Genomic DNA, 25,362 nt, shown 5'->3' with positions numbered 1-25,362 from the left:
GCTCTGATTCAGCTGAGCTTGGCAAGGAGGAAGCACCAAACAGAATTGATGTTTTTATAACCCAATGTCTGCCAGGAAATTTGTTCTGCATTGGATATTTCTCATCAAGAGATTTTCGTTGTGTCGTCGTCCCTCTGGGAAATGCTAAAAACTCCTTTTCATCAAAAATCCATCACCAGGAGGTCACTCTGGATGATTTATTAACCATTTATTATCCCTCCAATGCTGCACAAAACCATTTCATCGTTTTTGTCTTGAAACAGCCACCAAAAAATTCCTTAAGGCACGAAATTGGCTCAGCTCGCAACGGGGCCTGCTCCCAGCCTGGTGCTCAGGGAATCCATGGATCCTGACATCCAAACACAACTTCCCAGGTGGGACAGAGCCAAAAACTCCCTCAGCCAGAGGGGGAGGTACCTTCCAGCAGGTCCTGCTGGTCTGCTTCTCCTTCAGGAGCCAGCCACACACAGGGACACTCCCAGCACGGTGAGCAACATTCCTGCCACAGCTCCTGTGGGAATGAACAGGGCATGGATTGGGAATGTGGCTCAAATAACAACCTCGAGGTGTTCTGCCAGGTCCTGGAGTTTGAAAATGTCCAATTTCCTGCCTTTCCTGGATTTTTTTTTGAGTAGGGCAGTGTCGGTGTGCAATATCAGGGAAGGGGAAGAAAGGTGGGGGTTGTCATTTGGGGGATTTGGGGCCATTCCTTTTCCATGGTGAGGGGTTTATTTCGTGTTTCTCTCCTGGTTGAATGTCTCCTGAGGGAAAAGTTCAAGCCTATAAACTCTTCTAGCTTAAACCAGCCAGTTTGTTTTTAAATTTGCCAGTTCTGCTCACAAATATGTTTCAATTCCCTTTCAGACCAAATTCAATTCCCCTTTTTTTGCAGGCAAAGCTGCTCTGACCCAGTTCAAGCCTTGTGGGGTGTTTGGTATCTTCAGACCACACACTGTCAATCCAATCAAATCATGGGAATCAAATCAAATCAGAAATCACAGAAATCAAATCAAATCATGGGAATCAAATCACAGGAATCAAATCAACTCATGGAAATCAGATCAAATCATAGAAATCAAATCATAGAAATCAAATCAAATCATAGAAGTCAAATCAAATCATGGAAATCAAATCAAATCATGGAAATCAAATCAAACCATGGAAATCAAATCAAATCCTGGAAATCAAATCAAATCACAGAAATCAAATCAAATAATAGAAATCAAATCAACTCATGGAAATCAAATCAAATCTTGGAAATCAAATCAAATCTTGGAAATCAAATCAAATCATGGAAATCAAATCAAATCATGGAAATCAAATCAAATCTTGGAAATCAAATCATGAAAATCAAATCAAATCCTGGAAATCAAATCAAATCAAATCATGGAAATCAAATCGAATCTTGGAAATCAAATCAAATCATGGCAATCAAATCAACGAAATCAAATCAAATCACAGAAATCAAATCAAATAATAGAAATCAAATCAAATCATGGAAATCAAATCAAATCTTGGAAATCAAATCAAATCATGGCAATCAAATCAAATCATGGAAATCAAATCAAATCAAATCATAGAAATCAAATCAAAGCATGGAAATCAAATCAAATCATGGAAATCAGATCACGGAAATCAAATCAAATCATGGCAATCAAATCATGGAAATCAAATCAAATCATGGAAATCAGATCACGGAAATCAAATCAAATCGCAGAAATCAAATCAAATAATGGAAATCAAATCAAATCCTGGAAATCAAAGAAAAGCTGAGTTTTTTAGGAAATGCCTCAAGTGGGACTTACTTTTCCCACCAATGTCCTCTCCCAGGATCTTCCCTGTCACCAAGGTCACAACCAAAGCCAGGGAGTTGCAGAGTGGGACTGCCAGGGACAGGTCTGAAACACCAAGTTTAAAGTGGACAATTTGGGGTTTTTTGTCACCATCCCAAGGCGGCCTCTTGGTGTTCGGCCGAGTCACTGACCCACAGCGCTGATCCTGCCAAAATCCCAGAAACCCACCCCAAAAAAAAGCCCCAGGAACCGACCTGTGGAGGCCAAGGTGAGGTAGAAGAGGAGGGATCCGCCTTGGTTGAGCAGGAAGGGCACCAGGTACTGCAGGAGAACACAAAGCTGAGCGAGAGGACCCAGCCCTGCCCACCCCGAGCTGGGCTGGGCACCCAAAACCGGGCACAGGGTGCCAATCCCTGAGCCCAGCCCATGCCAGGAGCAGCGGCAATGACAGGACACCACACGGGAAGAGCAGAGTGGGCACTGAGGACGAGGAATTCTCGGAGTTTGAAGTTTCAGGGACGGGAAGGAGCCTAAGGAATGTGGGGCTCTCACCTTGTAGTTGAAGCAGAGGAAGCGGAGCTCAGCCAGCAGCTGCCCCAGGCGGCCCCGGCCCCGCAGCTCGTCCATGCCCGCCGCTGCTGCCCTCAGGAAGGGCTGCTCCCGCCCCCACAGCACGGCCACCACTGGCCAGAGCCGCGGCCTGCCCTGCGGAAAGCCGGCACCAGTGGCACCGATGCCTCGGAACCCCTCTCTGCAACACCGGCAAGCACCCAAGGCCAAGCTGGATGGAACTTGGAGCAACTTGGGATAGTGCCGGCTGTCCCTGCCCGCGGGGATGATGCTTGAGGTGCTGCCCAACCCAAACCACTCCCCGCGCTGCCATGCCTGCGAGAAGAGCCTGACTCCCCTCTCCACAACGTTCCCCGCGCGGCCACACTCTTCCCTGAACCCTCACACCCCCTCAGAGCCCCCCAACCACGTTCTCCCCCCTCATTTCCCACACAAACCCGGCCGCCATCGCTCTCCCCCCTCACCCGCGGTCGCCATGGCAACGCCGTTCCACTTCCCGGTTTAACCGGAAGTCGCCTTTTGTCGCCATGGTGATCGTGACGTATTTCCGCCGCCAACCCGGAAGTGCCCGCCCCCCTCACGCCTCAGCGTGGCCGCCATGGTGAGAGCGATGTCGCGACGGGCGCGGTGCTCGCGATTTGTCGTCGCTACCGGCGATTTGGCGACTCTACGCCGCCGGTCCGGAGCTTCTGGGGCGCGGGGGGGGCGGCTTAGCCGCCCCCCCCCCGCGCCCCATAAGCTCCGGACCGGCGGCCGCGCTCGCCCCTCCCCCCCCCCACCCCCTTCTCCGTCACTCATTTCTTATTTAATCATTAATTACAGAAGCCCATCCTGCTGCAGGGCCATGAGCGCTCCATCACGCAGATCAAATACAACCGCGAGGGTGACCTGCTGTTCACCGTGGCCAAGGATCCCGTGAGTGCTTCCCCAGCCCCGCTAAACCGTGTAATTAATGGCGTTTGTTAATTTTTGTCGGGTTTTTGGGGTTTTTCTCCCTCCTCGCAGATTGTCAACGTGTGGTACTCGGTGAACGGGGAGAGGTTGGGAACCTACAATGGGCACACGGGAGCTGTGTGGTGTGTGGATGCCGATTGTATCCTTTGATCCCAAAAACCGGTTTGTCCCGTGTTTTTCGTGGGTGATTCATTCCCGCTGAGTCCTCCGCGTTTTCCTCTCCAAGAGCAGCATTTAACTCTTCTGCTGCCTCTTCTTTCCCCAACTTTTGGGTGGTTTTCCTCCCACCCTGAGATTTGGGATGACATCCAAAGGGATATTTGGATTTGTTGTGTGTTGTGCTGCTTCCCTGGATTTTTGGGAAGATTTGCAGGGACAAAAACGTGGAAAAGTTGTTTTAATGCAAGACATGGAGCCTTTTCCTTCAAATTTCATGGGGAAATTATGGGATTTGGCAAGGGCTCCGTGTCCATATTGGAATGTTGACTTTGCCCAAAAAACAAAACCAAAAAAACCCCACGTTTTTAATTTGGTGTAGAAGCATTCTTTGGGTACCCAGGTGGAATTTGGGGCTGGTATTCCTTCACTGGTGGCCCAGGGGACACGAGGCACGTCCTCACCGGCTCTGCAGACAACAGCTGTCGGCTCTGGGACTGTGAGACAGGTGAGGCCATTCCCAAATCCCGCTTTTGGCCAGAGCTGTGGCACCTCCTGAGCCTGCAGAGCACCCACGGAGCCAGGCTGGGAGAGCCTGCAGAGGAGAAGGCTCCAGGGAGAGCTCAGAGCCCTTCCCAGAGCCTAAATGGGCTCCAGAAGAGCTGGAGAGGGATTGAGGACAAGGCATGGAGGGACAGGAGCCAGGGAATGGCTTCAAACTGGAGATTTGGGTGGGATTTGGGAAGGAATTCTTCCTGTGAGGGTGGGGAGAGGCTGGGATGGAATTCCCAGAGAAGCTGTGGCTGCTTCTGGATCCCTGGAAGTGCCCAAGGCTGGGTTGGAGCCACTTGGGCTAGTGGAAAGTGTCCCTACCCATGGCTGGGTGAGCTTGAAGTCCTTTCCAACCCAAACCATTCCGTGATAAAGGCTGGAAAATCCTTCAGCGATTCCCGAGCGATTCTGTGGATCTCCCTTTTCCCACCCTTCCCCCAATGATCCCTGAGCTCTCTGCTGCTCCCAGGGAAGCAGCTGGCCCTGGTGAAGACCAGCTCAGCCGTGAGGACGTGTGGCTTCGACTTTGGAGGGAACATCATCATGTTTTCCACGGATAAGCAGATGGGATACCAGTGCTTCGTCAGCTTCTTCGACCTGCGCGACCCCAGCCAGATCGGTGAGGAGCTGGGGCTGCTCCAGGGGTCTCAGGAAGGAGTGTGGAATGCTGGATCCATCCCTCAGGGGCTCTCTGATCCCTTCTTCCCACAGAGAACAACGAGCCCTACATGAAGATTCCCTGCAGCGATTCCAAGATCACCAGTGCCGTGTGGGGCCCGCTCGGGGAGTTCATCATCGCCGGCCACGAGAGCGGCGAGCTCAACCAGTTCAGTGCCAAGGTCAGGGCCTGGGGGAGCATGGAGCAGCATTCCTGGGGGGACAGCAGGGTTGGGATGTGGGATTTGGGGGCTCCAAACAGCGGTTTCATCAAGGATAATTAAAATAGGAGGAGGCCGAGCGCGGCTGGAAGCGAGGCCTCAGCGTGGGGGCGTGGAATGAAATCCATTTCTAAACTCCCAACCCAAAGCAGCCCAGGATTCCCTCCCATGAATCTCCCAGGTTGTTTTTAATGAGGAAATCCCTTCCCAGCTCCCTGAAATTGCCTCTTCCCCTCCAGTCAGGGGAGCAGCTGTCGAATATCAAGGAGCACACCAAGCAAATCAACGACATCCAGACCTCCCGCGACATGACCATGTTCATCACTGCCTCCAAGGACAACACGGCCAAGGTGAGCTTTTCCAGCAGCCTGTGGATATTTCCTGGCAGGATCTCTGCTCCCAGGGTTTTTTTTTGCTCCTTGGGAATGTTCAGGGAGAAAAGGGAGGTGCCAAATGAGCAGCCACGCTTTGAAAGTGAAATATTCTGGCGCTTCCGTAGAATATTTGCACTTTGCCACCTCTGGAAGGCGAAAGATTTCCTTTTCTGGGGGAATATTTTTTGGATTTTGAACTTGCAGGAGTGACTGCAGAGGGAACACCCATCAAGGTGAGGCCCAAGGCTGGATCTGTGTGAGTTAATTCATCAATTTCTCCCTTTTCCCTCACAGCTCTTCGACTGCACATCCCTGGAGCATCTGAAGACGTTCCGGACGGAGCGGCCGGTGAATTCTGCTGCCCTTTCCCCCATCTTTGACCACGTAAGGATGAGCTCTCTCAGGGGATCCTTTCTCCTGAAATTCCTGCATTGTGAGTGTTCCCAATCCAGCTTAAAACCGGGACTCTGGGATGAGCCTGGGGAATTCTGCTGGGTCTGGCACAGGGAACGAGGAGGTGGGAATTCCTCAGAGGGTTGGAGGCCTGCTGGGGGGTTTGTGGGATTTGTGGGATGAGTGGGAAGTGGTGGGGTCAGTCACCACCCCTGGGGGTGTCCAGGGAACCTCTGGACCTGGCCCTCCCTGCTCTGCTCTGGTTTCAAGGTGGGGATCAATGCTGGATTTGCTCTTGGAGGTCTTTTCCAACCTCAGCGATTCCGGGATTCCCTAAATCCCAGGAGGAAGCCCTGCAGGGCTGTGGTTTCTCTTTGTTTCTCTCCCCTGCAGGTCGTGCTCGGGGGTGGGCAGGAGGCCATGGATGTGACCACGACCTCCACCAGGATTGGCAAATTCGAGGCCAGGTTGGTCCTTTTCCCTCTGGCAGGGCCAAATCCTCACCTGGAGCACTCCTGGCATCCCAGGGATTGCACTTCCCTTTGTTTTGGGAATTGGCAGTGCTGGAGAAGCCCTTGAGGTTGTTTTTTGGGTTTTTTTGAGGATTCCCTGGTTGTTTCCCTTCCAGGCTTGTGACAATTTAAATCTTCCCCCTCCCAGGTTCTTCCACTTGGCTTTTGAGGAGGAGTTTGGCAGAGTGAAGGGGCACTTTGGGCCCATCAACAGCGTTGCTTTCCACCCTGATGGGAAGAGGTGAGAGGCTCCCTGGGGCTCTTGCAGTGCTCCCCAGTCCACCCAATCCCACTTTTTAGTTGGGATACAGCCAGATCCACAGGATATCTGCAGCCAGCACCTGAATTTCCCCATTCCAGGCTGCCCTGGGGGGGGTCAATCTCACCCTGTCCCACACTTTGGCCATGCCACTGATCCTTTTTTTGTCCCCTTTGTGGTTCCTCTATCAGTTCCAGGAGGGGTTGATGAGGCCAAACTTCCCACTCTTTGCTCCCAGCAGCATTCCTGACTTTCCCTTTCCTCCCTGCAGCTACAGCAGTGGGGGTGAGGATGGCTACGTCCGCATCCACTACTTCGATCCCCAGTACTTCGAGTTCGAGTTTGAAGCCTGAAGGAGGATTTCCCTCTCCTTCTCCCTTCTCCAAGCCCTTGCCCAGTCCATGGGCTCCACCACAGGACTGTTGGAAAGGCCTGAAGTTATTCTTGACAGCAGTTTTGGGGGCTGGGGGAAGTTGGGGAAGCGGGAACTCGAGCAGCTCCAAAGGGCAGGAATGGCTTTTACTGGAAGAAGGGTGAGGGGAACTGGGTTGGCTGCCTGCCTGCTGGGTATATTTATACATCAGGGGAGGGAAAAAAATCAGGAAATAAATAGCAATCTTTTCTAAACACAAGGAAAAACACCTCTGGGGGGGGTTTTTTAAGTTTTTTTTCGAGCTGGACCAGAATTAACCCAAGGACTTTGTTTTCCCAGCTCTGCTGTCAGCGCTTTGTTCCACACCCATGGGCAGACAGACAGCAGTGCTGCTCCTCCCGGGACCTTTGCCCATCCATGAACTCCTTCCCAGGGAGGCTCCACAGCCTCAGGCCCAGCCCTGAAGTGTGAAAAGGCTGGAAGTGCAGCAGCCAGGAATTGTTTTCCAGCTGCCACGCACGCGCCCGGCTCCGCCGCTTTGTTTATCTGCTGGGCTGACCCTGAGCCAGCTTTCCTCATGGAACAGTTATTTCCTGCCCTAGGAGCTCGTGCTGCAGCTCCTCACCCTCCCACCCTCCTGTCTCTCCAGAGGGATGGGGTTTTTTTTGCCTCTTTCCTTCCTCAAAACTGGGCCCAAGGGCAGAATTCCCAGGCTGGCTCCCGGCTCGGAGCCGCTGGCACGACACTGAGGCTGCAGCCTTTGTGGTTTTGTGGAGGGGGTGGTGGTTTACTGGGTCCTGCTGGCTTTGTGTGTGATCTCCTCCTGGGATTTGCTGTGATCTCCTGCCCTTTAGCCCCAGAGCCGTCCACAGGCGCTGCTGAAATCCCACTGGGAAGAAGCAGCTTCCCTATGGAAGAGCGGGACACAGGCGAGGGCGGGGAGAGAGATTTACTGGCTCGAGCTCAGTCCGGGCACTCAAAAGCTGGGAAAGGGGGTTTGTCCCCACTCCCAGAGCTCTCCATGGGCTCTGTGTCCTGCACAGCACTTCCATGGGAATATCCAGTGTCGCCTTATCCCAAAATCCCAAACTGCCCATCCTTCATCTTTCATTCTCTGTCCCAGCAGTGGGGTCAGGGAGGGGCTGGCTCAGCCTCTTCCCTGTGCTCTCCTTGATGTTTCCCTCCACCAACCTCTGGATCTCCACCCAGGCCTCATCCAGGTGCTGGGAAGGACGGATCCAGCGAAGGAATAAACCTGGGAGACAGAAGGGGGCTGGGTGTTATTCCAGCCCCTGACAGAGAGGGAAAAGCAGAGCAGCTTCCCCTGAGCCAGCCCAGCTCGGAGCTGAGGGTGGATTTTTGGGAGGATCCCGCTCACCCTGCCAGAGCTGGATGCTCTGGGGCTCCACGGAGGGCCAGATCACCAAGGGGTTGTGTGAGTAGAGAGGGTTCAGGAACTGCTGCTTCTCCTCAGGCTGGTTCAGCCAGGCCCAGAGCGAGTGTGTGCTTTCCTTCACCTTGCACAGGCTCCTGGGGAGGACACGTGGGACGCGTTTCAGTCCCCAACAGGCTTTGCTGGGACCCAAACTGTGCCCAGCAGGGGTTTGGCCGTGGCTGTGCCCCCACACCGACCTCTCCTTCTCGTTGTTGCACAGGAAGGTGCCGTAGGCGGAGGCGTAGGCGTTGTCGAAGAGGGTGAGGAGCAGCTGCTCCCCGAATTCCAGGGAGAAGGGGAACTGGCGGCTCAGCTGCCACACGCAGTCGAGGAAGAGGAGGAAAAGCGGCGCCTCCTGCTTCCCTCGAGCGTGGGAGGAGGCGGAGCGGGCGCAGCGCAGCTGGAAGGGGTGTCCGGCCTGCGGGACCCCGAGGGGGGGATACGGTGTGAGGGCACTCAGCCAGCCTGGCATCCCCACCCCCCTTGGAATTGCAGCTCTCACCTCGATCCATTCCCTCTCCAGCAGCCCCTGGAATCCCTCCAGGGTGCGGCAGGACGGGTCCAGGATGAGCTGAGCCAGCGCTGTCACCAGCAGCGTCGTGTCCGTCCCCTCCGCCCCGTGCACCAGCACGTTGGAGTCCTCCCTGTGGGGGCGATTCCAGGGCTGGTGCCCGGATTTTGGGCTGTACTGAGGGCTTGGGAAAGGTGGGAAAGGTGCAGCTGCCCTCACCTGTCCAGGCACTGAGCAGCCAGGCAGGCCGTGCTCAGGGCGGCCTTGACGTGGCCGAGCCAGCGGCTGCTCTCCAGCCGGCTCAGCCAGCGGTCCATGCTCAGGGAGGGGTCACTGCAGGCCTCCACCAGCCTGATGAAGCTCTCCTGCAGCGCTCGGCCTCTGCGAGAGGGGACAGAGGCGTGGAGGGCTTGGTGCCACTGCCAGCAGGGCTGCAGTCCCCACGTTCACGCAGTGCCAGTGCCCAGCCCTCACCTGTCCAGCGCTCGGTGCAGCCTCCTCCACTGAGGGTAGGAGGATTTGGGCTCGGTGCCGCCGCCGCTCATCCGGGCCTGCTTGGCCGCCTGGGCCGAGCGGGTGTCGATGATGAAGCCTCGCTCCCCCTCGTCCAGGATTGTCCCCAAGAGCTTCTCGTCCTCGCGGCACCGCCGGCGGTTGGGGCCGGTCAGGGGCTGGCTGCTGCGGAGCAGGGCCTGCAGCGAACGGGGGAGAGACGGGAATGTGCAGCCGGGAGAAGGGGAGCGCCAGGGAGAGCTTAGAGATGCTCCCAGGGCCTAAAGGGGCATCAGGAGACCTGGAGAGGGACTGGGGACAAGGGGTGGAGGGACAGGACACAGGGAATGGCTTCCCAGTGCCAGAGGGCAGGGATAGATGGGATCTTGGGAGAGTGGGGAGGGGCTGGGATGGAATTCCCAGAGCAGCTGTGGCTGCCCCTGGATCTCTGGAAGTGCCCAAGCCCAGGCTGGACATTGGGGCTTGGAACAACCTGGGATTAGCGGAAGGTGTCCCTGCCCATGGTAGGGGTGGAACGGGATGAGCTTTAAGATCCCTTCCAACCCAATTCCGGGATTCCATGAGGATGGAATCCCACCTCCTGAGGCACAGGGGGAAGACGCATGGCAGGGCTCCCAGCCACCTTCCCCTGCGGGGCGGGGAGAGCAGCAAGGCGGCCTTGGCGGGGTGCAGAGGGGCCGAGGGACGGGACGGACTCACGGTGCCGTTTTTGGGGTGGAAGTAGCTGAGGACCGGGAAGCGCCCGCCCTGCCGGAACCGGGCCGCCTTCGTCACGGTGTCATCGCCCACGGCCGCCGGCACGATCACGGCGGGAGGGTACGAGGGGCAGGTGCTGAAGTCCCGGTTCACGGTGCTCAGCCGCCACTGGCTCGTCTGGGGGAGAGGCGACATCAGCGGCGAGCCCGGCACGGAGCGGGGAAGGCGCCGGGTCCCTCCCGGGCCGGGCTCACCTGCGAGGCGACCCGCTGGAAGTACCGCTCCAGGGGGAAGAGCTGCCAGCCCTGCTCGAGCCTCAGGCTCGGGGGCCGGTAGAAGAACGGGTACATCATCATCACCGAGTCCACCGAGGAGAGCGCCTGCGGCGGGGGCACAGGCGGAGCTGCTCACGGGCACGGGGCGCTGGCACCGTCCCCGCCGTGTCCCCAGGGCTGTTCCCTGCTCCTGGCCGCGTCCCAGCCCCGTGGGCAGCCGGTGCCAGCGCTGCCGGAGCTGGGTGTTTACCCAGTTAATGCCAGACCCAGAGCAAACACGGCAGCTGCCGCTTTTTCCCCGGCCAACCCTTTGCTCGCCGGCCGGGGCTCACCTCGATGGAGCTGGCGATGTTCAGACACTCCTCCATGCCCGGGATCTCCAGCTGCAGCACCTTCAGGTCCTTGCAGCGCAGCGTGATGGTGCCGGAGGAGCCGGAGACCCTACGGGAGGCGAGAGGGGGGTGGGGGGTCAGGGCTGGGTGGGGGACACACGGGGACACACAGACAGCGCCGAGCTGCCCTCTCCCCCCGCGGCTGTGCCGGACTTCAGGCTCTCATCTGCTACCGCAGCCGGGATGGGGCACGGTGGGTGGGTGGCAGAGGCAAAAGAGCCAAAAAAGCCAAACCTGGTGTCCCGCAGGGAGCCGCCAGTCCGGGGGGGCTGGTACCAGCCCAAATTCTGCACTCTGAAGGCGAGAGGAGGTCAATGCCCGCTGCTGCCGCGGGTGGGCCGGGAGGAAGAGGAAGGACAAAGCTGGGCGGGCACTGGGGTGCCCGTGGGGTGCCCACCCAGAGCAAGGGGGTGTGGGGTGGGGGGGGAACCTCCAGCTCAGGCAGAGATGCCAGGGCTGGGAGGGGAAGCTCAGACAGGGGTGACCGGGACAGCCCTGGGGACAGCCGCACCTTTTTTCCACGGCGTCCACGTTGCGGATGAGCAGCCAGAGCTCCACATCGCCGCGGGGGCAGGAGGAGAGCAGCAGGTGGTGGCTGGTGATGCACAGGGTGCCCCTGACCGCCGGCAGCCCCGAGCGCGACAGCAGCACGTTCTCCACTGTCGCCGTCTTGATCAGCTCCGAGAACTCCATGGGCGCTGCCTCTGCCCGGCGCAGGGAGAGGGAGAAAGGGGAAATCCTGCAGCGCACGGCCCGGCTGGAAACCCCTTCCCTGTGCGTCACGCGGCTCTGCCCCTCCGAGTGGTGGCATTGTCACCTCCAGCACTCGGGGGTGCCGCATTCCCTCCCAGGCAGCGGGGAAACTGAGGCACGGGGCGGGGCTGAGCTGGCTCCGGCGTCCCCCCGTACCGGCTGTGCTGGAGGGAGGGGATTTGGGGTGGGAATGGGATTGCAGGGAGCAGCTCCGGGTCCTTCCCGGCCGCGCTGGGGCTGCACCCCGGGAGAGGCCCCACCCCGACCCCGCTGCCAGGGTCGCCACGGGCTTTGCTGTCCCTAAAGCTACCTCCGGGGTGGGGACGGGGCAGGAGCTGCTGCCAAGGGTCCTGGGTGAGGAGGAGGAGGAGGAGGAGGAGGAGGGCGGGTGGTCCTGCCCCGGCCACCCCTTTGCTTACCTGCTCGGGCTGGTGGTAGGTGGGGACCGCGGGGGACAAGCGGGGACCTCGGGGGACAAGTGTGGGGCCAGTGAGGTGCAAAGCAGGGCACCTCAGAGTGCCAACAGGGAATTGCTGGCCATAAGGAGAGGACTTTTGGGGTGAAAGCGGGGATTTTGGGGTGCAAGCAGGGGACTTTGGGGCACAAGGAGGAGTCTCAGGGTGCAAGGAGGGGACTGTGGGGTGCACCAGGAGTCCTGGGGTGCAAGGAGAGGACCCTGAGGTGCCAGCGGGGCATCAGCGGAGGAGCTCGGGGTGAGAGCGTGGGGATTTGGGGGTGCAGGAGGGGGAGCTCGGGGTGGAAGCGAGAGGGCGGCGATGCCCCGCACGGCCCGGCCCGGCCGGCGGATGTCGGGTTTAAGGTGGCCCGGTCCGGAGGGACGCGGCGATCCCCGGAGCTCGGTCTGGGGGGGTCACTGCGTGCGGTGCGACAGCGAGGGGACACGGGCGGGGCCGTGGGAAGGGACACGCGGGGGGACAGCGGGGCCGGAGAGCAGCGAGGGGGGAGCACGCGGAGTATTTGGGGGCTACTCTGGGGGGGGGGGGAGGCTGGAGGGGACGGGGGTGGGCACCCACGGGGCAGGTGAGAGCCGGGGGACACAGGTGAGACCCCTGAGCCACCGCCGCTGCCCCTGGAGCCCGCCGGGTAGGGAGGAGGTGGCACAGGGCAGATCCGGACCCGGTTCCACCTTAAGGTCCCGTCCGGGTGCGGGACCCCGGCTGCCCCCCGTGGGTCCCCCCCCCTCCGTTTCTTTTTCCTTCCTTGGGCTTTTTTGGGCCCCCCCCGGGTGAGGAGGGGCGGCTGCACCCGGGGATAAATCATTCCCGTTCCTCCGTGCCCGGCGAAGGCTCCGTCCGGGAACGGGGAGTCTCCTCCCAGGCGGAGACAATGCTGTTAAAAAAGAAAAGGAAAGGAATGATAAAAAACAAAACCAAAAACCAAACACAACAACCCAAAAAAAAAAAAAAAAAAAACCCAACCAAAACCACCTCCTCCTTTGCGCTCCTCTGGATGAGGAAATTCCTGCCCATCGGACTTGTCCTCGAGGGGTGGATAAATAGCCGGGAATCGGGTGTAGCTGGGGCAGTGAGTGGGTGGGTGCTCGTGGTCAGGGTGGGGGCTTCATTTCCCTGGGGAGGAGGGTTTGAGTGGACAGAGGTCAGCGGGGGCTTTGGGGAGGGCTCTTCTTTATCCCACCATGGCCTTCAGCCAGCTGAAATTCAAGGAACTGGGCGAGGAGGAGCCCACCTGGGAGGAGGAGAACCTGGACAGCGTGAAGGCGCTGACGGCCAAGCTGAAGCTGCAGACCCGCAGACCCTCGTACCTGGAGTGGGAAGCCCGGGTGAGGGGGCAGCGCTGGGGTGCTCGGACCCCCGCGGGCACCTGGGGGGCAGAGCAGAGCCCCGGGCACCCCAAGGAGCAGCAGGATGGTGGCGTGTGTGGCTTTGCCACCGTGGAGGCGGCTCTGGAGTGGCTCAGGACAGAGCTGGTGAGTAGGAAGGCGACAAGGATGGGGCCACCGAACTCCTCCGTGCCCGAGCTGGCGGGACATGGCAGGGTCAGGGCGCTCCGGCCACGGTGGGAGCTGAGCTCCCCTGCCCGCCTTGCTGGTTGTACACGGATTTTTTCCAGGGTTTTTTGTGGCTCTCCGGTGCCATAGCTCTGCTCCTGCCCCCGCACAGCACCGGGGGTCGTGGCCTCGTGGGGGTCAGCGCCTGTCACCCCCCTCCTGCTGCTCCGGGGGTGGCACAGACAGCAAAGCTGAGCTGTGACTGTGCCAGGGTTGATTCCAGGGTGGTCCCCGCTGGGTTTGTGCCCTGGCCGAGCCCCACCCGCGCTGCCCAGGCAGTTGATCCAAAGCCGATCCTGCTCCATCCCTTCTCCCTTCTCCCCCACAGCGGGAAATGCAGGCTCTGGACCAGCGCCTGGCGCAGCAGCTGATGCGGCTGCGGGCGCGGCTGCACCGGCTGAAGGTGGAGCAGGCCTGCCACCAGCACAAGGAGATGCTGGACGACGCCACCTTCGGCCTCGAGGGCTGCGAGGAAGACTCGGACCTGCTCTGCAACATCCCCCCCAAGGCCGCCTTCCTGCTCTCCACGCCGCTCAAGCACATCGGCGTCACCCGCATGAACATCAACTCCCGGCGCTTCTCCCTCTGCTGAGCCACACCCGGAGGCTGCGGGGGAGCCGTGGGTGTTTTGGGGCTCAAGGATCCCTCCCCAAATCCCTCAGGACTCGGGGCAGGCGGCGCCGAGCCGTAGGGCTGCTCCCAGGGCGATGCCATGCGGTGGTGGCACGGGGATCGTCGCCGTCCCCATGGGGCACGGGGTGTTTTGGGGCCTGGCCCGGTGGGAAATGTGGGGAGCCGCCCTCTGAGGCGGAATAAAAGGAGGTGAGGGTGAGAGTTGATTTTTTTTTTCCTTATCTGTGCCTCCAGATGTGGCTCCAGGCCTTTTTCTGGGGATGCTGGCAGCTCCAGGTGCCACTTGGGGAGGTGACTTTCGCAGAACCCCGTGTGCAAGCAGAGCCGCGGGGAAGCTGTGGGGTGACTCCGAGAAGTTATGGGATGACCCAAGGATCGTTTTGGGGGCTGTTTCTCCTTCCCAGGACATGAGGAGAGCCTGAATGCGTCCCCCAAGCTGCCACTGCCCCCCCGCCGACACCTCTGGGCTTCCTGCCTGTACCTCACCGAGCTGCCACCAACTCCCTGTGGCTTCGCGTTCGATCAAAAAAGCCAAGACAATGGTGCTGTGGTTGCTCTGCTCCGAGCTGGCTCCAAAACGCGGGGCTGGCAGCCTGGCAGGGGCACAGCGTGTCCCCTCAGCTCCGCTCCTCATCACTGCACCTCTCAAGGTGCCAAACTCTGCAGTGGCACCGCGGTGCCAGAGCGGTGCCAGCCAAATCGGGGGCTGCGGGGTGCGGGATGTGCCCCACAGCTGGTGGAGGGGCTGGCAGGGCACTGAGGGAGACAGGAGAGGGGACAGCACCGGCGACAGAGGGGCGCGGGCAGCAGGTGACGACCACCCCCCTGCTTGTCGCCGGCCCCTCCCGCGACCCTGAGGGTCTCAGCATCCCCTCGGCCACCCCCGCGGGGCCGGGGATGGCAGGAAGCCGTCGGGGTTTGTCACTCGCTCTTTGCGGTCGTGCGAGAGCTGCGAACCAGCTCCTCTTGAGTTTGCTCATGAGGCAGGAAGCCGGGGCAAGGCGGGGAGCGGCAGCGGGCGGCGGCGGCGGCGGCGGCAGCGCAGCCGGGCTCGGGGGGCTCCTCTCCGTGCCCCGCAGGGTCCCACCCGCGCTCGGGGGGCTCCTGTCCGTGCCCCGCAGGGTCCCGGGGGGATGGGGAGGAGGTGACGGGCACGGCCCCACCTGGACATGGGACTCTGAGAGCGGCCGGTCCTCACCCCGCTGCCGACAGGTGAGAGCCGGGGGAAGGGGTCTGCGCGTCCCGCTGGGATTTGGGGAGCACCCGGCTGCCTGCGGGGGTGCGGGGTGAGTTTTGCTCTCCGAGGGCTCCTCGGAGGGATGGGAATGGGGGTTCGGGCTCGTTGCTGCGGGGGGATGTGAGCGCTGGACGCCGGGTGGGGATGGGGGCAGCCAGGCTGGGCCCCACGTCCCTTTGGGGCCTCCCAGGTGGGGACATCGGAGTGAAAGGCTCTGTCCCGATGTCCCCTGCCCGCCTGGAGGTCCTGCCCGGGGTGGCAGCGCTGGGCCCCTGGCAGGGCTCTCCCCAAACCCGCATTTGCAGGGCACAGCAGGACTTTTGTCCCCAGGGCTGTGGCTGAGGGCAGTGCAGGGACAGCCAGCAGCTCGCTGCCGCTCCCTCGGGGGCTCCTGCCCGGTTTGGGGGTTCGGGCGCTCGGAAATTCCCATTTTTGGTGCTGTCGCGGTGCCAACACCTCGCTGCTGCAAAGGCGGCTTTGGGGACACGGTCCCTGGTGGCCCTGCGGGGCTGTGCCAGCGCTGGGTGTCCGTCCAGAGGGGTCACATCTGGCTCACAGCTGGCTCAAGGACACTCTGGTGAGTCCGGAAGAGCATCAGCGATGGGGTCAGCCCAGATTTTCAGCTCTTCTCACACCCACCCACACCGGTGACAAACCAACAGCACCTGGCCAGGGCCACGTGGGAGGAAGGGACAGCACAGGACAGGGAGCCCAACTCCAGAGAAAAAAACAGGGAGAGGGACACACGCCTGGCAAAGCCACCCGTCGCACACCTGGCACGGCAGGGGCACCTCCACACCCCTCCCTGCCAGGCCCCTGTGCACAAAGAAATTCGGTTGCACAGATGCAGCCACCAAAAAAGCCGACTTCAAACGCCCCTTTTTCTTCCCCCCTTCCCCCCGGCGTGGCCCTGGCGCAGGTGAAACGGCTGCTGCTCGGTGGAAATTACGCTGTGGCTTGGGGCTGTAAGAAAAAAAGGCACCATAGCAGCACCTCCCTCCTCACCCCGGGAGGAAAAAACAGCTCCTGGCACCGCTCGCCTCTGCTGGAGGTTGTTTGAAGGGGTTTGGGGCTTCTCCTCCATGGGGTCAGGGGGATGGAAATGGGATTTCTCAGCGGTGCTTTGCTCTGGCCAAGAAATGAGGGTACTTTGCTGTTGTTCTTGTCCCTAAGAGCTGATCTTGAGTTGGGTCTTGCTCAGAAAGGCCCGCAAAATGTTGGTGAATTTTTTGATTTTTTCACTCTTCTGGCTACCAGCTGGAAATGTAGGAAGTCTTGATGCTCCTGGGAATTATCAGGGAAGAGTCAGCAAAAGAAAATCTGTGGTTTTAACGCTGTGAGCCTGCCTGCAGCGTGGCCAAACCCCTTTCTGGGTGCCAAAGCGTGTCCCCAAATGGGTGCCACCAGGAGCTGAAGGCAGCAGGGTGGGATTTAATATCTGAGTCCCCAAAGCAGCATTGCAGAGCATGGGGAGGTCACTTCTGGGTGTTCTCCTGGCCAAAATCGCCCGTCACCTGCTCCCTCTGGCCACTGTGGGGACAGTCCTTGTCTTCTGGCCACCTCTGGACCTGAGGGAGGGGACTCCAGGTCTGGAAAACCAAACCTGGAAGTGCAAGCTGAGGGGCTTGGGCTGGCAGCACCCTGAGGACCTCAAACCCCTCCCTGGGGACCCCAAACCCCTCCCTGGGGACCCCCAAACCCTCCCTGGGCACCTCAAACCCCTCCCTGGGCACCTCAAACCCCTCCCTGGGGACCCCAAACCCCTCCCTGGGGACCCCAAACCCCTACCTGGGGACCCCAAACCCCTCCCTGGGGATCTCAAACCCCTCCCTGGGGACCCCAAACCCCTCCCTGGGGACCTCAACCCCCTACCTGGGGACCCCAAACCCCTCCCTGGGGACCCCAAACTCTACCTGGGGATCTCAAACCCCTTCCTGGGGATCTCAAACCCCTTCCTGGGGACCTCAAACCCCTCCCTGGGGACCTCAACCCCCTACCTGGGCACCTCAAACCCCTCCCTGGGGACCCCAAACCCCTCCCTGGGGACCCCAAACCCCTACCTGGAGACCCCAAACCCCTCCCTGGGGACCCCAAACCCCTCCCTGGGCACCTCAAACCCCTCCCTGGGCACCTCAAACCCCTCCTTGGGCACCTCAAACCCCTTCCTGGGGACCCCAAACCCCTCCCTGGGGACCCCAAACCCCTCCCTGGGGATCTCAAACCCCTCCCTGGGGACCTCAAACCCCTCCCTGGGGACCCCAAACCCCTCCCTGGAGACCCCAAACCCCTCCCTGGGGACCCCAAACCCTTCCTGGGAACCCCAAACCCCTCCCTGGGCACCTCAAACCCCTCCCTGGGCACCTCAAACCCCTCCCTGGGGACCCCAAACCCCTCCCTGGGGACCTCAACCCCCTCCCTGGGGACCCCAAACCCCTCCATGGGGACCCCAAACCCCTCCCTGGGGACCCCAAACTCTACCTGGGGATCTCAAACCCCTCCCTGGGGACCCCAAACCCTCCCTGGGAACCACAAACCCCTCCCTGGGGACCTCAAACCCCTCCCTGGGCACCTCAAACCCCTCCATGGGGACCCCAAACCCCTCCCTGGGGACCCCAAACTCTACCTGGGGATCTCAAACCCCTCCCTGGGGACCTCAAACCCTCCCTGGAGACCCCAAACCCCTCTCTGGGGACCTCAAACCCCTCCCTGGGGACCCCAAACCCCTCCCTGGGCACCTCAAACCCCTCCCTGGGCACCTCAAACCCCTACCTGGGGACCTCAAACCCCTACCTGGGGATCTCAAACCCCTCCATGGGGACCCCAAACCCCTCCATGGGGACCCCAAACCCCTACCTGAGGACCTCAAACCCTCCCTGGGGAACCCTTTTCCCCACTCAAAGGAAGCCCCCGCTGCCATGTCCCCCTTTGCACCGTGGGAGGAGGTGGATTTCTGTGCGTGCTGGAGAAAACCCCGGCTCCCAGGCAGGAAAACAAGGACAAAGCGGTGCCAGCGTCCGGCATCCCCCAGCAAAGCCTCTCCCAGCCCAGCTGGGCACCGGGCACTGGCGAGGACGGGGACCTTGGCAGCTGCACGGCCTCGCTGCCACCACATCAGAGCTGGCACGGCGGGGTTTGGCTGTGGGGCTGGCACACCTGGGCTGGCTCTCGGTGACAAAACCCTCCCGGCCCCGCGGAAACCGCAGCAGGGCGCTTGAAGAAGCCCCGGAGCTAAGGCTGGAAAAGCGGGGTCAGAGATGAATCCCGGCCGTGTGGGCGCGGGGGATTCTGCGGAAGAGCCTTTTCCGGGGCCGTGGGCCGCCCTTTCCACGCGCTGCTCCCGGTTTTGTGCCACGCTCAGCGTTCCTGGGAAGGCGGGAGGTGCCCGGGTGGTTTGCAGAGCCCACGCAGCGCTCATGACATCAGTGCCCACGCCGTGGTGGCACCGCGGGTGGAAGTGTCACCCGTGGCACCGTGGCTGAGGCTGGAGGGTGCTGGGTGGTCCAGGGTGAGGTGCAGAGGAATCCCGGAGCAGGGATGGGCGTTTAGGAACATCTCTGGTGCAGGAGAAGTGGGGTGAATGAGAATTTGTAGGAAAAGGACGTTGGAAGTGCCCACATCCACCTGGGAGCCCAGGAGCTGCTTTTAGGATCGGGGTTTGCCCAGCCAAACCTCATTAAAGCCGAGCTGCAGGAGTGTATTAATTGCTAATGGAATATTAATGATGAGGTTGTTATCTGCAGGGAGAGCACAGGGATCAGCCCCAGGGCTGGAGCTGGCACAGGAGGCAGCGCCGGGGACAGAGGAGCTTCAGGCTGGGGACTAATTGCCTTCAGTGGTTTTAATTAACGAAGGCAGAATAAATTAGGAGGAAATAACGGCTGGTGACGGAGTCAGGGAGTGCCCCCGGTTCAGATGAGGAGCTGGGGTGGGCCAGGCGATGTGGGAAGGTGCATGGATGGATGGATGCATGCAGGGATGGGGGTCCCAAGGCTCCCCGTGCCACCTCTGTCCCCCCACAGCCACCATGGGCTGCTGCTGCAGCTCCGACTACGACGAGGACTGGATCGAGAACATCGACATTTGCGAGCACTGCAATTACCCCATCGAGCCCGACGGCAAGCGCCAGGTGAGGAGGGGCTGACAGACCCCCATCCCAGCGGCCAAACACCTCCAGAAGTGGCCACGGGATGGCCAAATCCCACAAGGGGAGGGCTCACAGGGCTCCTGTCCCCTGGCAGAGGCTGATCCGCAACAACTCCGAGGTTCAAGACCCTCTGGTGTCCTACGAGCCCGCGTCACCTCCGTGCTCGCCCATGCAAGGTGAGGCCTGGCCGCGGCATGGGGTGGCTGTGACACCCCCCCAAACCGGCCACTGCCACCCCGTCCCTGCGCTTGTTCCCCCAGACAAGCTGGTGGTGGCCCTGTACAACTACGAGCCCAAGCACGACGGGGACCTGGGGCTGCGGAAGGGGGAGAAGCTCCGCGTCCTGGAAGAGTGAGCGAATTCCAGCAGTGTCCCAGCACCCCTGCAGCTGCCGGGGATCTGTGCAGGGTCCTGGCAGCCGCACGGGGGGTGTCTCACCGCGCTGTGTCCCGGCAGGAACGGGGAGTGGTGGAAGGCGCAGTCGCTCACCACGGGCCAGGAGGGGCTGATCCCCCACAACTTCGTGGCCTTGGTGAACAGCCTGGAGCCCGAGCCGTGAGTAGGGACCGAGCAGCAGCCGTGTCCCAGCGGCGTCCGAGCTGTGCGAGGGAGCCTGGAGCATCCCAGAGAACCCCAAAAGCCTGGTCCGCCCCATCCCTCACCCTGCCCCGTGTCCCCAGGTGGTTCTTCAGGAACATCAGCCGCAAGGACGCCGAGCGGCAGCTCCTGGCCTCGGGAAACACCCACGGCTCCTTCCTCATCCGCGAGAGCGAGACCTCCAAAGGTACCACCCGCGGGTGCCTCTGGATCCGGGAAGCACGGGATGGGTGCCGGGGTCCCAGCCGCTGTCCCCGTCCCTGTCGCCAGGCTCGTACTCGCTGTCCGTGCGGGACCTGGACGAGAGCCAGGGGGAGACGGTGAAGCACTACAAGATCCGGAACCTGGACAACGGCGGCTTCTACATCTCCCCCCGCGTCCCCTTCGGCAGCCTCAGGGAGCTGGTGCAGCACTACACACGTGCGGGATGGGAACGGGGCGGGAATGGGGCGGGAATGGAGTGGGAATGGGGCGGGAATGGAGTGGGAATGGGGCGGGGATAGGGCGGGATGGAGAGGGAATGGGGCGGGAATGGGGTGGGAATGGAGTGGGAATAGGGCGGGAATGGGGCGGGATGGAGTGGGAATGGGGCGGGATGGAAAGGGAATGGGGCGGGAGTGGAGTGGGAGTGGAGTGGGAGTGGGGCGGGAACGGGGCGGGAACGGGGCGGGAACGGAGGGGGAATGGGGCGGGAATGGGGAGGGATGGAGTGGGAATGGAGTGGGAATGGGGCAAGAATGGGGCAAGAATGGGGCGGGAATGGAGTGGGAATGGGGCAGGGATGGGGCGGGAATGAGGCGGGGATGGAAAGGGAATGGGGCGGGAGTGGAGTGGGAGTGGAGTGGGAGTGGAGTGGGAGTGGGGCGGGAACGGGGCGGGAACGGAGGGGGAATGGGGCGGGAATGGGGAGGGATGGAGTGGGAATGGGGCGGGAATGGAGTGGGAATGGGGCGGGAATGGAGTGGGAATGGGGCGGGACGGAGTGGGAATGGGGCGGGAACGGGAGAGAATTGGATGCGATGGGACAGGACGTTATGGGACAAGATGAAGTGGGAACAGGACAGACTAAGAGGGGATGGGATAGGAATGTTGCGGGCTGGGATGGGACAGGACAGGGTGTTATGGGACAAGACGAAATGGGAATGGGACAGGATCAGATGGATGGGACAGGATGGAACGGGATAGGACGGAACAGGATGGAATGGGATAGGAATGTGGCAGGGTGGGATGGGAATGGGATGGGGCAGAATGGGTTAAAATAGGATGGAATGGGACAGGGTGTAATGGGGATGGGATGGGATGAGAATGGGATGGGATGGGATGGGATGGAAAAGGACTGGACAGGATAGGATGGAACGGGACAGCACAGGGAAAAGATGGAATGGGAATGGGAGAGAACTGGATGGGACGGGACAGGACGGTACAGGATGAAACAGGAATGGAACAAGAGGGGACGGGAAAGGGAACGGGACCGGCTGGGATGGGATGAGCAGGACAGGCTGCTCCCTGCCCCTGGCTCGTGCCGGGTGCCCTGCGCTGGCCCAGCTCTGCCTCTCCCTGGCCCAGGCAGCTCCGACGGGCTCTGCTGCCGCCTGGGCAAACCCTGCCGGACGCAGAAGCCGCAGAAGCCGTGGTGGCAGGACGAGTGGGAGGTGCCGCGGGAGTCGCTGAAGCTGGTGGAGAAGCTGGGAGCGGGGCAGTTCGGAGAGGTCTGGATGGGTGAGTCAGGGTGAAACTGGGCCACCAGAGTGAGCAGCAGGACCCTCCAGCCGGGAAAGATCCAGCTGGGATCTCACATGGAGCAGCCAGCGCAGCCCAAGGTGTGGGATTGTGGCTTTGAGGGTCCTGGAAGGTGGGAGAACTCAGCCCTGGGGCAGCTTTGGTTCACTCAGAGCAGCCCAAACTTCCCTTTTCTCCCATCCCTGGATCCCTGCTCTGCTGGTGGAGAGAGGGGGGGACCCCACAGCCCCGTGGGGGTCTCTGCCTTCATTCCCACGGATTCTGGCTGTCCCACAAAGTCCCCTCCACCTTCCCAGCCAAAGCCAGGCTTTGGCATCACTTCCCAGCTCCTCCAGCACCACATCCCACTCCAAACCCAGCTCTCAACACCCTCCCTGAAAACCCCACTCGGAAACATCCGTGCCTGCTGCTGCCTCAAAGCGTGGCCACAGGAAGTGGCCAGCACCGAGCTGTGACCGCCCCAAAAACCCTCCGGCCACATCACAAAGGCATTTTGGGGTGTGAAACTCCATCTCCAGCCAACTTTTACAACTCCCAAACAACTTTTGGAACCTCCAGCACCTCTTCCTTGGGCTGGGACGCTCCGTGGAGCAGCCCCGGTGTCGCCTCCTTGGCTGGCACCGCTGTTGTCACCTGGAGTCCCTCTCCCCATCCTGTTCTTCCCCGTTTTTCCCCTCAGGCTTCTACAACGGGCACACCAAGGTGGCAGTGAAGAGCCTGAAGGCTGGCAGCATGTCCCCCAGCGCCTTCCTGGCCGAGGCCAACCTGATGAAGAAGCTGCAGCACCCGCGGCTGGTGCGGCTCTACGCCGTGGTCACCAAGGAGCCCATCTACATCATCACCGAGTTCATGGAGAAGGGTGAGGCCACACCCCCCCGCCGGAATTTTAAGGCCGGAAAAGATCTTCAAGATCGAGTTCAAGCTGTGAAAAATCCCCACCTCAACCAGCCCAGAGCGCCGAGTGCTGCTCGTTCCTTAAACTCCTCCAGGGATGTGACTCCAGCACCTCCCAGTGCCGGCTCCAAAACCAGTAAAAATGAAAGATGGGAGCTGGGGAAATCCGTTCGTTTTAGAGATTCCTTGGCCTTCAGCCCTGGGGAAGCTTTGGCTTTGCTCTCTCCCACCTCCAGCTTGGGGGAAAAAAAAAAGAGGGGGGAAAAAGGACTTTGCAGGAAGGGTGTTCTGCCCGCTCCCCCCTGCCCACCTTCCTGGGGGCTGGGAGATTTTTTTGAGGGGGTGACAGCTCCCTTGTGACCACCCCTACAGCCGTCAGAAGCTGAGAACTGCTGCTTTCATTGCAGGCAGCCTCGTGGATTTCCTCAAGACCTCGGAAGGAGTCAAGCTCAGCACCAACAAACTCCTGGACATGGCAGCGCAGGTGAGGGGCGAGCAGAGAAACGGGGATGGAAGTGGGGAAAAAACCACCTCAGTGGGGCTGGAGGTGTTCATTAAGATTTGCAATTCATTAATAATGACAAATTACAGATTGCTGAAGGCATGGCCTTCATCGAGGCCAAGAATTACATCCACAGGGACCTGAGGGCTGCCAACATCCTCGTCTCGGACACCCTGTGCTGCAAAATCGCCGATTTTGGGCTGGCCCGGCTCATCGAGGACAACGAGTACACGGCTCGGGAGGGTGAGCCCCGGCCAGCCCCGGGGGTGCCAGAGCTTGGGGACATCAGGAAAGGGACCCCAACCCACCCTGGGAGCTGCAGGAGAGGCGAGCAGGGGGTGCAAGGATGTTTTCCCCTTTTCCATCTCTCTCCCCACAGCTGGAGTGGGGATGCGGGGCTCCTGCTTGGGGTGGGCTGGCAGCCCTGCCCGGTGGCTACTGCGGGGTCAGGGGGCTGCCACCGAGCCCAGCTGGTCCCCAGGCAGGGACAGAGCGTGGCTGGGGGTTGTCGCATCGGATTAAACGCAGCTGGGGCTGATTCCAGCTCAGCCAGGACGCTTCATTCCCTCCCCTCCCGCCGCTTCCCAGGGGCTAAATTCCCGATTAAATGGACGGCACCCGAGGCCATCAACTACGGGACGTTCACCATCAAGTCGGACGTGTGGTCCTTCGGGATCCTGCTCACCGAGATCGTCACCTACGGCCGGATCCCCTATCCAGGTCAGGATTTTCCGGCAGCTGCGGGGCTGGCACGCCCACGAGTGTGTGCATGCAGAGCCGCACGCACGCTGCTGCCAGCCTGGCTCCCTGCCCTCCGTCCATCCATCCATCCATCCCCGCCGGTCTTCCCGGGACACCAAAGCCACGCGGGGAGGGTTTGGAGGAGGTGGAAGGGGGATGGAAGGTCCCCCCACCACGCCCCTTCGGGGGTTGGGAGGGTTTGGGGGGTCCCTGTGAGGTGGGGGTGGCACAAAGAGGGTCCTGGGTATTGTCCTGGCAAGGGTGACCAACCCTGGGGTGGTCCCTGTGAGGTGGGGGTGGCACAAATTGGGTGCCACGGGGGTTGTCCTGGTAGGGGTGACCAAGGTCAGGGTGGTTTCAATGACTTTGGGGTGACCCAAATTGAGTCCTGGGCATTGTCCTGACAGGGATGATCAAGTCTGGGGTGGTCCCTGTGACACTGGGGTGACACAAATTGAGTCCTGTCTGCTGTCCTGGCAGGGGTGACCAATCCTGGGGTGGTCCCTGCCCACCCAAATTGAGTCCTGGGCATTGTCCTGGCAGGGATGACCAACTCCAGAGTGACACTTGTGACATAGAGGTGACCCAAATCGGGTCCTGGCAGGGATGACCAACTCCAGGGTGACACCTGTGACATAGAGGTGACCCAAATTGGGTCCTGGCAGGGGTGACCAACCCCAGGGTGGTCCCTGCCCACCCAAATTGAGTCCTGGGCATTGTCCTGGCAGGGATGACCAACCCCGAGGTGATCCAGAACTTGGAGCGGGGCTACCGGATGCCGCAGCCGGACAACTGCCCAGCGGAGCTGTACGAGCTGATGAGGCAGTGCTGGAAGGAGAGCCCCGAGGAGCGCCCCACCTTCGAGTTCATGAAGAGCGTGCTCGAGGATTTCTTCACGGCCACCGAGGGCCAGTACCAGCAGCAGCCCTGACAGCTGGAACACACCTGGCTTGAGGTGCTGGGGGTGCCCCCCATGCCCACAGAACTCCACGGACACCGCCCCGGGATGGGCTGAACTCTGCCTGGGGCTCGCAGTGAACATCTGAAGCGCTCCAGAGCTTGGGAGCAGCAGATTTCACCCCTTCAGGAGGGGATGGACGGCCAAAGCAGAGCCCCAAAAGCAGGGGGATGGCACAGAGGGGCTCTGCTGGTGCCCACCACGCTGTCCCTGCGCTTTCCAGGGGGCAGATCCAGGCTCCAGCCCCTCAGGAGCTGCCCAGGGGTCACCTCACCCCGCTCTGGCTGTGCCCCCCGGTGATGGCAGGAGCCCCACCAGCAGCGTTGGCCACCGCACCCCTTGGCCGTGGGATGCTCCTTCTCCCCCCACGGCGTTTGCAGGACCCGTCCCATAATGATTTTGGGGAAATAAAGGCCTTTTCAGCAGCGGGGGCCTCGCAGGGCCAGGCTGCCATGGGATGGGGCACGCGGGGGTGATGCCCACGGCAGATGGACCCCA

The 25,362-nt window shown here is 60.7% G+C and overlaps 5 protein-coding genes across 9 annotated transcripts; 3 read left to right on the top strand and 2 right to left on the bottom strand.

Moving 5' to 3' along the window:
• Positions 1-191: 191 nt before the first annotated feature.
• TMEM234 (transmembrane protein 234) lies at positions 192-2,882 on the bottom strand. Its single transcript, XM_032132304.1, has 5 exons — positions 2,828-2,882; positions 2,346-2,498; positions 2,048-2,114; positions 1,806-1,898; positions 192-511 (listed from the first exon to the last, which is right to left on the bottom strand). Exons 2-5 carry the CDS (start codon positions 2,418-2,420, stop codon positions 450-452), a joined length of 297 nt encoding a protein of 98 aa, XP_031988195.1. The 5' UTR covers positions 2,421-2,498; positions 2,828-2,882; the 3' UTR covers positions 192-449.
• Positions 2,856-7,073, top strand: EIF3I (eukaryotic translation initiation factor 3 subunit I). Its single transcript, XM_032132297.1, has 11 exons — positions 2,856-2,964; positions 3,186-3,278; positions 3,369-3,456; positions 3,916-3,981; positions 4,495-4,644; positions 4,737-4,864; positions 5,143-5,253; positions 5,572-5,661; positions 6,064-6,137; positions 6,331-6,423; positions 6,713-7,073. The coding sequence occupies exons 1-11, from the start codon at positions 2,962-2,964 to the stop codon at positions 6,792-6,794; spliced, it is 978 nt and encodes a 325-aa protein (XP_031988188.1). The 5' UTR covers positions 2,856-2,961; the 3' UTR covers positions 6,795-7,073.
• A 672-nt stretch (positions 7,074-7,745) lies between these two features.
• On the bottom strand, positions 7,746-12,003 carry LOC116454984 (myotubularin-related protein 9-like). 3 transcript variants are annotated; one of them, XM_032132253.1, is made up of 12 exons: positions 11,809-12,003; positions 11,148-11,340; positions 10,871-10,930; positions 10,577-10,685; positions 10,224-10,349; positions 9,973-10,146; positions 9,235-9,452; positions 8,980-9,141; positions 8,752-8,893; positions 8,447-8,667; positions 8,193-8,344; positions 7,746-8,069 (listed from the first exon to the last, which is right to left on the bottom strand). In XM_032132253.1, exons 2-12 carry the CDS (start codon positions 11,327-11,329, stop codon positions 7,915-7,917), a joined length of 1,701 nt encoding a protein of 566 aa, XP_031988144.1. In that variant the 5' UTR covers positions 11,330-11,340; positions 11,809-12,003; the 3' UTR covers positions 7,746-7,914. The 3 variants fall into 3 exon arrangements, with proteins under 3 accessions (XP_031988144.1, XP_031988142.1, XP_031988143.1); XM_032132251.1 differs by having other exon boundaries at positions 11,148-11,553; positions 11,809-11,874; XM_032132252.1 differs by lacking the exons at positions 10,871-10,930; positions 11,809-12,003 and having other exon boundaries at positions 11,148-11,742.
• Positions 12,004-12,144: 141 nt separating this feature from the next.
• FAM167B (family with sequence similarity 167 member B) lies at positions 12,145-14,257 on the top strand. Of its 2 annotated transcripts, XM_032132302.1 has the most exons (3): positions 12,145-12,272; positions 13,058-13,337; positions 13,747-14,257. In XM_032132302.1, the coding sequence occupies exons 1-3, from the start codon at positions 12,166-12,168 to the stop codon at positions 14,008-14,010; spliced, it is 651 nt and encodes a 216-aa protein (XP_031988193.1). In that variant the 5' UTR covers positions 12,145-12,165; the 3' UTR covers positions 14,011-14,257. The 2 variants fall into 2 exon arrangements, with proteins under 2 accessions (XP_031988193.1, XP_031988194.1); XM_032132303.1 differs by lacking the exon at positions 12,145-12,272 and having other exon boundaries at positions 12,385-13,337.
• Positions 14,258-15,175: 918 nt separating this feature from the next.
• LCK (LCK proto-oncogene, Src family tyrosine kinase) lies at positions 15,176-25,289 on the top strand. 2 transcript variants are annotated; one of them, XM_032132256.1, is made up of 13 exons: positions 15,176-15,263; positions 19,308-19,414; positions 19,527-19,608; positions 19,693-19,783; positions 19,889-19,987; positions 20,113-20,216; positions 20,300-20,449; positions 21,596-21,748; positions 22,449-22,628; positions 23,071-23,147; positions 23,255-23,408; positions 23,754-23,885; positions 24,635-25,289. In XM_032132256.1, exons 2-13 carry the CDS (start codon positions 19,313-19,315, stop codon positions 24,835-24,837), a joined length of 1,527 nt encoding a protein of 508 aa, XP_031988147.1. In that variant the 5' UTR covers positions 15,176-15,263; positions 19,308-19,312; the 3' UTR covers positions 24,838-25,289. The 2 variants fall into 2 exon arrangements, with proteins under 2 accessions (XP_031988147.1, XP_031988148.1); XM_032132257.1 differs by having other exon boundaries at positions 15,250-15,337.
• The last annotated feature ends 73 nt before the right edge of the window (positions 25,290-25,362 follow it).

This window comes from Corvus moneduloides, chromosome 23, assembly GCF_009650955.1.
Source record: "Corvus moneduloides isolate bCorMon1 chromosome 23, bCorMon1.pri, whole genome shotgun sequence".
NCBI lineage: Eukaryota > Metazoa > Chordata > Aves > Passeriformes > Corvidae > Corvus > Corvus moneduloides.
The sequence above is the reverse complement of the archived record's forward strand: the minus strand, read 5'-3'. Positions and strand labels throughout refer to the sequence as shown.